At 37.8% G+C, this 12879-nt stretch overlaps 1 protein-coding gene across 1 annotated transcript; it reads left to right on the top strand.

The window, feature by feature from the left end:
• Positions 1–837: 837 nt before the first annotated feature.
• Positions 838–9719, top strand: LOC107750027 (sodium- and chloride-dependent GABA transporter 1-like). Its single transcript, XM_016565276.1, has 15 exons — positions 838–1199; positions 2066–2424; positions 2691–2822; positions 2982–3082; positions 3203–3312; positions 3913–4045; positions 4305–4439; positions 4531–4634; positions 4857–4981; positions 5402–5514; positions 5763–5894; positions 6741–6843; positions 7459–7559; positions 7644–7811; positions 8394–9719. The coding sequence occupies exons 3-15, from the start codon at positions 2813–2815 to the stop codon at positions 8499–8501; spliced, it is 1443 nt and encodes a 480-aa protein (XP_016420762.1). The 5' UTR covers positions 838–1199; positions 2066–2424; positions 2691–2812; the 3' UTR covers positions 8502–9719.
• The last annotated feature ends 3160 nt before the right edge of the window (positions 9720–12879 follow it).

Genomic DNA, 12879 nt, shown 5'->3' on the forward strand with positions numbered 1-12879 from the left:
TCCACCTCCAAGCGCACCTCTAGACAGACACACACACACACACACACACACACATTGTTGCACAATTAAAATAGATAAATGATTTGCAAAAAGTAATACAAGTGAGAGTGAGTCATCTGATAAAACACATGATCTCTCACACACATGCAAAAAAATTTAAATAAAATAAAGAATAATAGAAAATGGATGAGTGTTATATAAATGCTACTGATGTCATTTTGTTGTATTTATTTATTCAGTCATCCTGATATCTAGATAGCAGAGTTTCCAGTGACTGAAAGAATGTCAGTATCTCATAATTAAATGAAAGCAAATGTGCGATTTCTGCCAACTTTGCTAAAACTTATTTTGCACCATAGTAACTCTTTTAAAAACAAAAATGAAAAACAAACAATTAAAAATTAAATTAAAAACAAACCATTAAAAACAAAAAAAAATCATGTCTATGCATTGGTCAAAGCTGATTATCTAAAAACGAATCAGCCTGGCCAATATATCACCCTGATGTGACAAGCACAAAGTTATTTTATCCAGCAAATTAATTTAATAACAAGAGACTGTGCTTTAAAATTGTAACATCCTGCAACATCCTGCAAGGTACACCTACTTGTATTTTGGTGTACTTTGGTCTGCAATTCCACATTCACAGATTTATTAAAATAAAATAGATTACAAATAAAATAGATGAATGAATAAATGATTAGCAAAAAGTAATTGCAGTGAGTGGGGCAGTGCCAGTCATCCGATAAAACACATGAGCTGTGTCACACAAAGACCAATTGAAAAAAAACTAAAAAAACAAGAAGAAGTAATATACAAAGCATATAAAAAGCGTTGAGAAGAGAAGGTGCCCAGTGTCTGGGATCTCAGTGGTGGAGATGTTGTGTTCGGGGAGGGTCGACTTTGAGCTGACATTGAGAGTGACGGTGTGTGCTTCTTAACATCTCTGGACGCTCATGGTAGACGGAGCTGCTCGTGTCTCTGGCTCTTTCCCCCTGTCCTTCAGCACCACAGAATTGGACAGCACCAGGCAACCAGACCCTCCTTCACCTTACGCCTCAGGATAGCTGTTTGCTTCACTTGACTTCATGGAAACATTTTGCACGGGTTTGGACAAGTAAAACTCCAAGTGTCTGATTTCGAGAGGAACCAACGGATACGCCCCGCCACAACCAAACTGGCAGGAAAACTGTTCCAGTGTAAGTAGATCACATTTGACTGATATAAAACAAGAATGCGTTTGTCTTCGTAGTTTTAATATGCATGGAAAAGGCTCCTGCAAAGTTGTTTGAAAGTTAAACATCTAAAACGAACTGTTTTAACGCTGGACTTCAGTGAAACGCAATGTTTGTGCGCGCTTATCAGACTCAACAGTCTACAACAGTATTGTGCATGCTAGTGGGATTTATTTATTTTGCGTTTTTATCGATATGTTAGTCTCGCACTCGTCAAGCATTCATTTATCCTGCTAAAAAGCGCCCGTAATAATCTGCATGTTGACAGTTTTGCGCGACTTTTTGATCCCGCATTCCTCACTGACGGCGCGCGCAAAGGCTTCGAGCGCTCGGACCTTTGCTGATTTTACCTGGATGTAAACGATACATAATAACCTGACGAGCTTATTCGAACTGTTTACTGACATGACCAAAATGAGATCTATGATTTGGATCCGAGAGAAAATTATCTAAACTTCACCCGTTGAATAATTTAAATAGAGTAAGAAATGCAAATGCTTTGTCATTCAGCAAACTATTCTGCAATAACCCACAGGCACCCTTAAAGTTTTAGATAACAGAAATGTACAAAATCGGTTCGTTCAGTTATTAAAAAAAAAAATAAAGAAATGTGGACAGACGCGTTTTGCCTGAGCTTTGTATGCCGCGCGCCCATCACACGTGCGCCAATTAGTATTTTATTTTGTTGGATATTTGTATCTTGTTTTATTTAATCTTTTTTATTACGTTATTATTGTGTTGATGAATTGACATCGAATGCATTTGACGAACATCAAGCACAGGTGAAATAATGTGTATATCTAAACTCGCTTTGTCTCAATGGTTTCCAGGTCAGTGTCAAGCTTCTTTGGCGTTTTTTGACTCTAGTCGTGGGTTAACCGAACCGCGAAGCTGCTGTCTACGTGGACCGGTGCTGAACTCTCCCGTCCGACTGCCAGGACCAAACCCAGAGACATGGCCACGAACGGCACGAAAGCATCCGATGGACACGTTTAAACAGAGCTGAACGAAGCGCCCACCGCCAATGACAAACCAAAATCTCTGGTGGTGAAAGTTCAGACGAAAAAGGAACTTCCCGACAGAGAAACATGGCAGGGAAAATTTGACTTTCTTCTGTCTTGTGTTGGCTATGCCATTGGACTTGGCAATGTCTGGAGATTTCCCTATCTATGTGGAAAAAACGGAGGAGGTAAAGAAACATCCCGTTTTTTTTTTACCATGCATTTCCCCCTCTTAATATAAGGATTAATAAATAAATAATAAATAAATAAATAAATACGATTTCGTAATGAACGAAAATCACTCTGCAGATTGAATAAGCTACAAAATAGGCTACGCTTTTTGTCCAGGATACGCGCGAAGTGCGCAATCATTGGAAGCGCAGTGGAAGCGTGGATTTTAAAATCGGATACATATTTGAATATGTCTCATCATGTTACTCTTCTGTCTGTATAGGGGCGTTCTTGATTCCTTACTTTTTGACCCTCATATTTGCTGGGGTCCCGTTGTTCCTTCTGGAAACTTCCCTCGGTCAGTACACGTCCATTGGTGGTCTTGGAGTGTGGAAACTGGCCCCTATGTTCAAAGGTAATCAAGAACCACAAATAACCCTCAGATTAATTACTCCATGCTCTTTTTTAGAAGCGTGTAAATGATGGTGTCACTGCATTATAGCGCAGTCGTACAGTGTCCTTGCCAAAAAATGATCTGAAATATGGAGTTATTTTAGCGCACATGTCTCCGTAGGTGTTGGCCTGGCAGCAGCAGTCCTGTCGTTCTGGCTTAACATTTACTACATAGTCATAATCGCTTGGGCAATTTACTACCTGTATAACTCATTCACCACAGTAAGTACATGTTTTCCACTTTAGGTATCAAATGTGAAATTGCTAAAATACCAGTGACTGTTGCCTAGATTCTTGAAGCACTGTCTCAGGGATTGTCCTGTTTGAAATGTCCTGTTTCAGGAGCTCCCCTGGAAATCTTGTGACAACCCTTGGAATACAGACAAATGTTTCTCAAACTACAGCATGGCAAACACCGCCAATATGACAAGCGCCGTCCAGGAGTTCTGGGAGTAAGGGCAGACTGTTTTTTTTTTTTTTTTTTTTTTTCCAACCCTCGTAACTTATTTTCAGTTGCTAATACAACTTCCAGGAGTGAATAACACAGTCATGCTTTTCCATCAGACCACCAGGAGTGCAGATAATGAAAGAAAATCATTTGAATCAGATTAAAGCCATTACCATCTAGAAGTGTATTTGTTTCATCTCTTTGTTCTTTTTTTTGTTATCTCTCAATACAGAAAGAATCATAGATGTTATATTAACTGCCACAAAGAATTATGGACTGGGTCCAGATTTAGATGGGTAAGACTTTTGAAATGCATCACTACAAATTAATTTGCCCAAAGGTCCATGTCCTAACCAGCTGTGACGCCATAAAGCCTGAAGTTCTGTTCAGTAAAGAACCACTGTTGTTTCACAAAAATGCGGCTATTGTGCTATTTTTGGCAAACAACTCTAGCTGAATGCTTTGCATCGGCAATTAGACAGGCTCTATTTCAAACTGTTTGTGAGTTACATGAGCTGACAGATATGCTACGTTCTCTAATAATATTCTACGTAAATTCTACATCTACGTTCTCTAATAATGTTTGTTCCCCTTTCTCACTCAGACGTAACATGCATCAACTGACTGAGGGTTTGGATAAGCCGGGAGAGATAAGACTGCCACTAGCAATAACACTGGCCATTGCCTGGGTTCTGGTCTATTTTTGTATCTGGAAGGGCGTAGGCTGGACTGGAAAGGTAAGAATGTCCTTGCACGTCACAATATGACATTCGGCCATGCTATTTGTTTTTAACAAATTCAGAAATTCAATAAAGCTCTGAATATTCAAAATCAAGGCTTTGGGATCAGAATCTCCTAAATAATGAAAGTCTGTCATGCTTTCACAGAGCTTCCCAATTGTTGTTTTTCAGATAGAATCACGGCGCAGTGTCGCATAATATCAAAGCAGACATGTTTTGTTTTTTTTTTTCTTAAGGCTGTTGATATGTCTTTCAGGTGGTATATTTCTCAGCAACATACCCATACTTCATGCTGTTTATTCTGTTCATCCGTGGAGTGACGCTGCCTGGAGCGAAAGAGGGCATTTTGTTCTATATCACGCCTGAGTTCAGCAAGCTGAAAGAATCAGAGGTAGAGCGCTTTGTAATTATCATACGGTAATAGATGTGTTTGCAGGTGTATAATTTGGTGAATTTCTACAATGTCTCGTCTTTTCTCGTAGGTGTGGCTTGATGCAGCCACTCAGATCTTCTTCTCTTACGGTCTGGGCCTGGGCTCTCTGATCGCCCTTGGGAGCTACAACCCTTTCAACAATAATGTTTACAAGTATGCAGCAACTGTAAGATTTATTAAAGGGCGTTCAAATGTTACCCTTAATATGCATCGTTAATCAGTCACATGCGTGAAAATTTTGTATTTCAAAACAGCCAAGCGTTTTTGCCTACAAAAAAATGCTTCCTCGTCACTCTCAATACATCACATAGAGTAGATAATAGGATAAATAATGATGGATCACTAAACAATTACATGCTCTCGTCTGCTTCTCAGAGATTCTATCATCGTCTGCTGCATCAATTCCTTCACCAGTATGTTCGCTGGATTCGTCATTTTCTCTATCGTAGGTTTCATGGCCCACATCACACAGCGGCCCATAGCAGACGTGGCTGCATCAGGTAATTATGATGGATTTCAGTCTGATCACTGGATGAAGACCTACTACTATACTTTGTGCAATCTCTTAAATTTATGACACAGAGAGGTGGCTACATCAACCATCAAAGCTGCTACCACAGTAATTATTTTAAAAAAATCATACAAAATATTATTTATGTACAAATGCATCTTGCTTATTTTAGGGTTTTTGGTAACAGGGTTGCTAATATTACAAATCTCAGATAACATAAGTTGTAAATAAATAAAACAAAAATCAAATAATATTTGATTTGAGGTTTACAATCTGTGCTGTGCATAAAAGTGACCAACACTGAAATTAGACATTAGAGCTTTATTGTTCAAATAACATATTACATTTATTTGTGTCTATGCCATAATACAGATATTCTAAAGCTAAGTAAAACCTGTTTTGATCTCAGGGCCGGGGCTGGCATTCTTAGCCTACCCAGAGGCGGTCACACAGCTGCCCATCTCACCGCTCTGGGCAATCCTGTTTTTCTCCATGTTGCTTATGCTTGGCATTGACAGTCAGGTAAAGAGCATGTTTCAAACATGCATGCGTGTGTCTTCAGGCATCCATATTTGTGTAGTAATAGTATGTCGATTCAGGTATTAAATATACGGCTGAATTCAGAATAGCATATACAGTGGCATGCTATTCCAAATTCAGCCAGTATTTCTGACTTGAATACAACCAGTCAATTTAGATATCCTTTTAGTGTTTGTCTTTTAATTATCATATATATCTTTCGGAATAAATGCTTTTTTTATGCTGTGTAGTTCTGTACGGTGGAGGGATTCATCACTGCTCTCGTTGACGAGTTCCCCCGCTTGCTACGAGGAAGACGAGAGATCTTTATCGCTGTTGTCTGCCTCGTGTCTTATTTGATTGGCCTGTCAAATATCACACAGGTAAATGCACACATACTCCTCATCTTTCAATGGATTTCACATTACCCCATGAAAAGAGATGGAGGCTGATCACGATTTTATTCTAAAGCTCTGTATGTAATGGAATATATGGTAAAGATACATACAAAGAGTGGAATAAGAGCTCTTGTCACCTCAGAGGACAGAAACGTTTGAGTGTTTTTGCTGGGATATGTAATGACTATGGAGTGTTCAACCACTATATAACCTCACACTGTTATATAAAAGCTAGAGAAGACTTGGACACTGCAGGAGAAAAAAAAATGAATTCCAACTATTACTTAACAGATAATACACGAAATAAATAAAAATAAAAGTAAATAGACTAGATTACGCACAGGAAAATGATGGAATGAGACGTTTTGGGTGTGTCTTGGGTGAGACCGTGTATATGGTGTCATCGTACACCATTCATCAGTGCATCTTACAGTCACTTGACCCTTTTCATGATCCAATTCATTTGTATTTGATTGGTTTTCCTTTCTGCGCAAGCAGTTTAACTTAACATCACAGAAGTAAAACATAATTTCATCTTGACCTTAATAAAGAGCACAAGTGCTTGTGGTAATACAGCAAATCACAGAGATACTCACAACCATTTGAACCATTGGATGTGCAATTATGTATAATCCTAACCCAAATACTACATACTTTTCAGGCCAATCTTGTGACTCACAGCAGGGAAGAGAAAGCTAGTTTCGCTAATGCTCATTGCTGCTACCATGCCTTTAAACCCAAACACAGCTAATGAGATGAAAGAGCTGGTTTTCGAAACCAATGTAAATGAACCACATCTCTCGCTAATCATGGCAATTCTTTTCTCGACAGGGTGGCCTCTATGTGTTCAAACTGTTTGACTACTATTCTGCCAGTGGAATGTGTCTGCTGTTCCTGGTGTTCTTTGAATGCATCTCCATATCCTGGTTCTATGGTAAATATGCAACTCTGTCTAACAATTCAGTAAATTTCCTTTTCCAAGCAGATATTAAGTTGCTGAGAAGTTTATGTTGCCTGCAGTGTCCTGTGGCGTGACATTAAGCATGCATTTCAAACAAAATATTTTAAAAAGAAATTGCATGCCGTATTTATGACCTCATATTAATTAAATGAATACATGCAAAATTTTATTTCACACCACATGATCATTTAAAGTGAATTAGTGAAATCAATGAGGTGAAAAAGAAAGCTGATGCTTCACTTATAGATTTTGTAGGTATTAATTCATTCGCTTTTTATTCTTCACATCCAGACATAACGCATAACGCATGCTAATTATTATCAAAGATCTTTATAATTCATGCTAATCTCGCTGTCAGACTAATTTCTACACTCAGTTGATCTGAATGAATATGAACCTGTTGAATTTTAATTGTTGTGCATGGCAGGCTTGATTATGCAAACTACTGCATGATTCTCTATTTGCATTTATGAAGGGGCGCACACACAGCAGACCTCCACTCGGCAATAATCCTCGGCGAACCGCTCGTGCATTGTTTTGCAGTAGCGTATGACCCTCCCCGTGATTTTTATTCTGTGCCTACCGCAGGTGTCAATAAATTCTACGGCAATATTGAGGAGATGATTGGATACAAGCCCTGCATTTGGTGGAAGCTGTGCTGGGTCGCATTCACCCCTCTGATTGTGGGGGTAGGTGGTTTTATGGTGTCTTTATGTACTGGAAGCATTCCTAAGGTGGAAACACAGGCTGACTATTTGTTCCTTCTGTCGTAGGGTGTGTTCCTCTTCAGCGCCTTTCAGATGGTCCCTCTTAAAATGAAGAATTACGTGTTCCCAAATTGGGGGCAAGGTATAGGCTGGTGCATGGCCCTGTCGTCCATGGTTCTTATCCCAGGATACATGGGCTACATGTTCCTCACCCTGAAGGGCTCATATAAAGAGGTAACGCTTGCATTTTCCTCATAGCCTCAGGTGCATCTGTCAGGGAACATGAAAGTATCTCCACTGACGACAAAGTAATTGATTTAGATTGCGTGCATTATTAATGCAGATGTTTCAGCATGGGGTGAAGCATGCACTGTTCCTGTTTCGTGGCCATTGGATTCATTCTAATTGCATCAATTAGTCTTCAGTTCTTGCCAGTTGAGCATGCAATCAGTGACTTGGACTGATTGAATGAATTAGACAGGAGTTTTTTTCACAGGAGTATTTTTCGCCGCACGAAGCGTACCTCTCAATCTCTGAATCATGTTTCTGAGACTAGTAATTAGGAACAAAGAGCCCCAGTCCCAATTCAGCATGACTAGCGTGGATGTAGCTTGTAATAATCCCTGACAGACTTGAATCACAGGTTCCCAGCAGGGACGCAAAACTTTGGATTTGGCTTCGATTGCATCTTGATTTCCTAATTGTACCAATCAAGGGCCGTGATTTGTGCTTTCATGCTTTTATACTTTCTTTGCTCAGCAAGAATAGTTTGTCTGACCTGGAATGGCAGCTGATGATTTTCCTTCCCTTTCGCAGCGCCTTCGGATAATGACTCAGCCCATGACGGTGGTTCGGACTCAAGAGAACGGGCCAGAACAGCAACCTGAAAACCCCACTCCAGCCAATGACGAGGCCTACATCTAACCGCCCTCCCCCTGCTTCACTCCGAATTATCAAAGGTCAACGTTCAGAGAGAGAATAAAAGAGTAATCACGGTTGATCACAACCAAGGACTTCCATGTCTAGAGTATATTCACCTACCTCCGAGGGAAAACCAACCTGATTACAGTTTGAATTGTTTTGGTACATATATACATAGGGTCCAAAAAATCTGTCCAGCGATGTTCTAGGGTTAATCTATATTTCATATGCAACATATTAGTCTTTCTAAAAAAGAAAAAGAAAAAGAAGAAGAAGAAAGGGTCACAGTGTAACCAGAGGATATCATTTAAGTGATATTTCAAGATTTGGCATCCCAATGTAATTTCAACACCACAGTTAATTTGATATTACATGTAATTAATGTATTAAAAATGCAGTTGTAGGTTAGAATCGAATTGTATCTGATTGTATCTGAAAAAAAATATATATATCTACACATTTATATATCTATATAAAAGCAGGAAGCGAGAATATGGGAGTGTGCAACGGGGCAAGATGAACCTTGGATACGGTTACGTAGCCAGACGACACTTTTCAAGACTCTACCGTTTCAAATAGCCCTTCTCCCGTTTAGCCCTCGGGCAAACCCTGAAAAGCACAAGACCAGTATGGATTTGGTTTGCAAACGCCCCAGGCAGCGATGAATTACCAGCCGCGGGTGCCAATTGACGTCAAAAAAGACTGTTACTATTTTTTTCCTTTTTTTATTTTCTAAGACAAAATAACTTTGTATGTGTTTTTTTAGGATCATTTTAGTACAAGTTTTCTATGTAAGAGTAAGAAGGACCAAATTCATGTTTATGCTACTGACAGATAAACTGTCAGTTTGAAAAACTGTTTTACGTCGCACCGTATCACTGCACAGGGTCCGAAAAGTCATTTTTGGGGGCAGACGTACCCCGTGAAACCACTGTTAATCCTGCTCACCACATTTGCATGCCACTGCTCAGGAAAAATGGCGAAAGTGACCAAAATTTGCTCTCCTGGATCAAAAACGATTATAGCTGTGAGCAACCTTCAGCAAATAATCACTTCTGAGCAAAAGCTATAGTCTGTTGCCATGGTTTCTAGGGTCATTTTGTCAGACATCATTGACAAACCAGCACTCTGTGTCAAAAAACTGACAGAGCCGTTGTTCGAATGAAAATATGTCAAGGAGAAATTATGCTGTTTTCTTTTTAAATCTACAGACTAGATGGGCAATAAATAATTTACCTGAAATCATATAAAGGGATATACGTGTGCGTGTGCGTGCGCGCGTGTGTGTGTGTGTGTGTGTGTGTGTGTGTGTGAGAGAGAGAGAGAGAGAGAGAGAGAGAGAAATGACTGTTTTATTTCCACTGTTTTATTTTTTAAAATGCCACTGGTGAAAAGCACAGAGCTTTAAGTTGACAAGCCGCAAAGGTATCCGAAAAAGAGCACTGCTAGTTTGCTTCTGTGGCAGCTACATGTGACAGAGATCTGGATTAATTAGTCGATTTATTCTCTGCAAGACGTCTGATGAAAAAATGTGCAATCAATAAGAGTTTTTCGTGAAATTGTATAAATTTACCATTCATCAGATTTCTCTCTGAAACAATGTTGTAAAACTGTACCGTGTAAAAGTACCTGTGAATGTCCGTTTTGAGGTTTTTGTCTTGTTGATGAACCTTATATTATTTGCTGTTTACTGCAATAATGCATCGATCTCAGAAACTATATAAAGCACACATCTTTCTGAAATGTAAAAAAGAATAGTAATAATAACAAATGAATAACAATGATGGAAGATTATAAGAGAATAGATAATATGTCTAGTCAAAGAAAATATTGTTTTGTATATTTCTAACTGTTTGGGCCTAATGTAAAGTATTGATATGTAAAAAAATATATATATAAATATATATAATAAATGTCTTTAGATGGTGTTATATAAAAGCATGATTGCCATGTGTTATCTGATTAAAAAATAAAATAAAGTACTATAGATTATAATGTGTGCCGTCTCGTGTCAATAATTATTTGGTGCTTGTCCAAATGTGATATTACATTTGGCCAGAATAAAGGTGTGCTTAAACCTAAGACTGTGCGTTTAAATACAGACATATTTTTAGAAAAAAAAAACCTCTGATAGACATTTAAGTGGAGAAAGTATTATTAAAAATCAGCTGTTTATTATTATTTTTATTATTATTTAATGTGGTATAACATTGCTCACATTTCACAGTCTGGGAGATTATGCACAGGAGACAGGAAGTTTACACATAATGGTTTCCTTGGACCTATTCTTGGATTAATAGATGCCCTGATGGATTCTGTCTAAAGAGGATAATTAATCTCCTTCAGCGATTAACCCTTTAATAGTCCCAATGGAGCTCCATCATTAAACTAGTTCTGATTGTCAAATCGAACAAATAAACAAATGATTTATTTACCATCTCTGATGATAAAATTAAATAATATTAATTATTAATGATGATAAAATGATTGAAAGCACGCTAACAGCAAAAAACAGCAATCACAAATGTAATTTTATTGGAAAGCCGTTCCTCATTTATTTGATATCTAACTGTTATCCATGTGATCAAGCCCAGAGGCTACATTGTAGATTTCCATATTCTGACATACCCTGTGGGCCGCATATACTACCGCTGTGATATAATAGCTTGTGCTTGTGGATCCAATTGGCATGTTAAAACTAGTCTGGGTAGGGGGTTGATCAGGGACGAGACATTTGGAGGAGGCTTCATGTCAGAGTCTCTCCCTGGAGTCTTCAGTCCTGAACCAATGACAGATGTGTTGGAAGTAATTTACTTCAGGCAGTGCTCAAACTATAATTGTAAATCTGTTTTTCACAAAGAGCCAAGCCTAGAAGCCTAATAACAAAGACTCAAAATTCAATATTGACACTTTTTTAAAAGTCATCATCATCATTATTATTTTTATTATTATTATTATTACAAGCTCTTAATCACAAAATGTTATAATATAGTTATGTAGGTGTATGCAATATATTTGTCAAATCTAAATCACATTTTAAGCAGCCATACTCTTAGCCATTGCCGTCATCAGTCCTACATGTTGTGTACTGTAGATAATGAACTGGGTCTGTCCAAACACACACACACACACACACACACACTGGATGTATGCTCTTATCAGTGTTTTGCACATGGTAGGCCAGGATATTCACTGTTAGCTAAGGCATTTATTCAAATTATTTCAATTGTATCTTGATGTTACACACATGCCTCATAAAATACATTTATTTGAAAACTATAAAACTGACAGCTGCTGAATATCTAATCTTTTCTCTGTTAATTTCATTGATGTACAGACTGCTTCATGATGGCACTACAGAGGACAAATGAGGGGGAAAAAGATGATAATTTAGTATCAATACTGCCAGAGAGTCTGCTTTTTTTTTCTTTTTTTTTTGCCATGTCACATTTCTGCAAGTACCTTTTTTCCATTAATTAGTATTTTAAATGGGTCTGTCATTTTGTTTCTGATAGTTTCTTTGTTTCAGACATTATGGGTTCCCTGTCATTACAGGTTTTTAATTTCCTTTTATTTGACAAATCAATTTCCCTGCTTTTCACAGTCAGTGCTGTAAAAGCTAGGATGAAGTAATCTTCTTATTCTCTACTGCCTTTGCTGATGTTGAATGGACCAATACTGTTTCTATTAATATGTTAGTTATTGCTGATGATCCTTGCTCTGTTAAATAGTATTCTTTTCTTCATGTATTCATTCATCATTTTCTTGAAGTCATTTTGAAAGAGTATGTACACTGTATAAATACAGATTGGGTGTGTTCACCTGAAGGTTACTCGGTTTTTGCAAGGTTTTTATTTATTGTATTTTTTTCAAGGAATGACTCATTTTCATACATATTGGGGGAGAAGAGGGCACTTTCAAAAATTGATATTCCAGGGAGCACTCAAGCACATTTTGAGAGGCTCAGATTTCTGGTTAGTTGCTCATGTGTTGTTCTGTTTTTAAAGACAATTACCTCACATTATAACAGTGGCTCAGGCAATGATGACCACACTGCAAAAAAAATGCTTTTCTTACCTAGATTTTTTGTCTTTTTTTTTAAAGAGAAAAACCAAGTCAAAATTAAGTGAGTTTTTGCATGAAACAAGCAAAATAATCTGCCAATGGGGTAAGCAAAATAATCTTGTTTTCTGTTTGAAACAAGATTATTTTGCTTGCTCTAAGCAAAAACTCACTTAATTTTGAATTGTTTTTTTTTTCTGAAAACAAGACAATCATTTTTACTTGTCTAGAAAATCCTTCTTGATTTGAGAATTTTTAGATATTTTGGCTGGAGACAAGACAAAAAATCTAAGTAGGAAAAGCATTTTTTGCAGTGCAA

Source organism: Sinocyclocheilus rhinocerous, unplaced genomic scaffold (genome assembly GCF_001515625.1).
Source record: "Sinocyclocheilus rhinocerous isolate Xijiao unplaced genomic scaffold, SAMN03320098_v1.1 scaffold542, whole genome shotgun sequence".
In the NCBI taxonomy this organism is placed as follows: domain Eukaryota; kingdom Metazoa; phylum Chordata; class Actinopteri; order Cypriniformes; family Cyprinidae; genus Sinocyclocheilus; species Sinocyclocheilus rhinocerous.

What these genes read in the sequence shown, in the direction of transcription:
- LOC107750027 (XM_016565276.1), top strand. An exon ending in TGTATAACTCATTCACCACA is followed by an intron (nt 3,083 to 3,202) that starts GTAAGTACATGT and finishes GTCCTGTTTCAG; the next exon opens with GAGCTCCCCTGGAAATCTTG. An exon ending in GCCGTCCAGGAGTTCTGGGA is followed by an intron (nt 3,313 to 3,912) that starts GTAAGGGCAGAC and finishes TTTCTCACTCAG; the next exon opens with ACGTAACATGCATCAACTGA.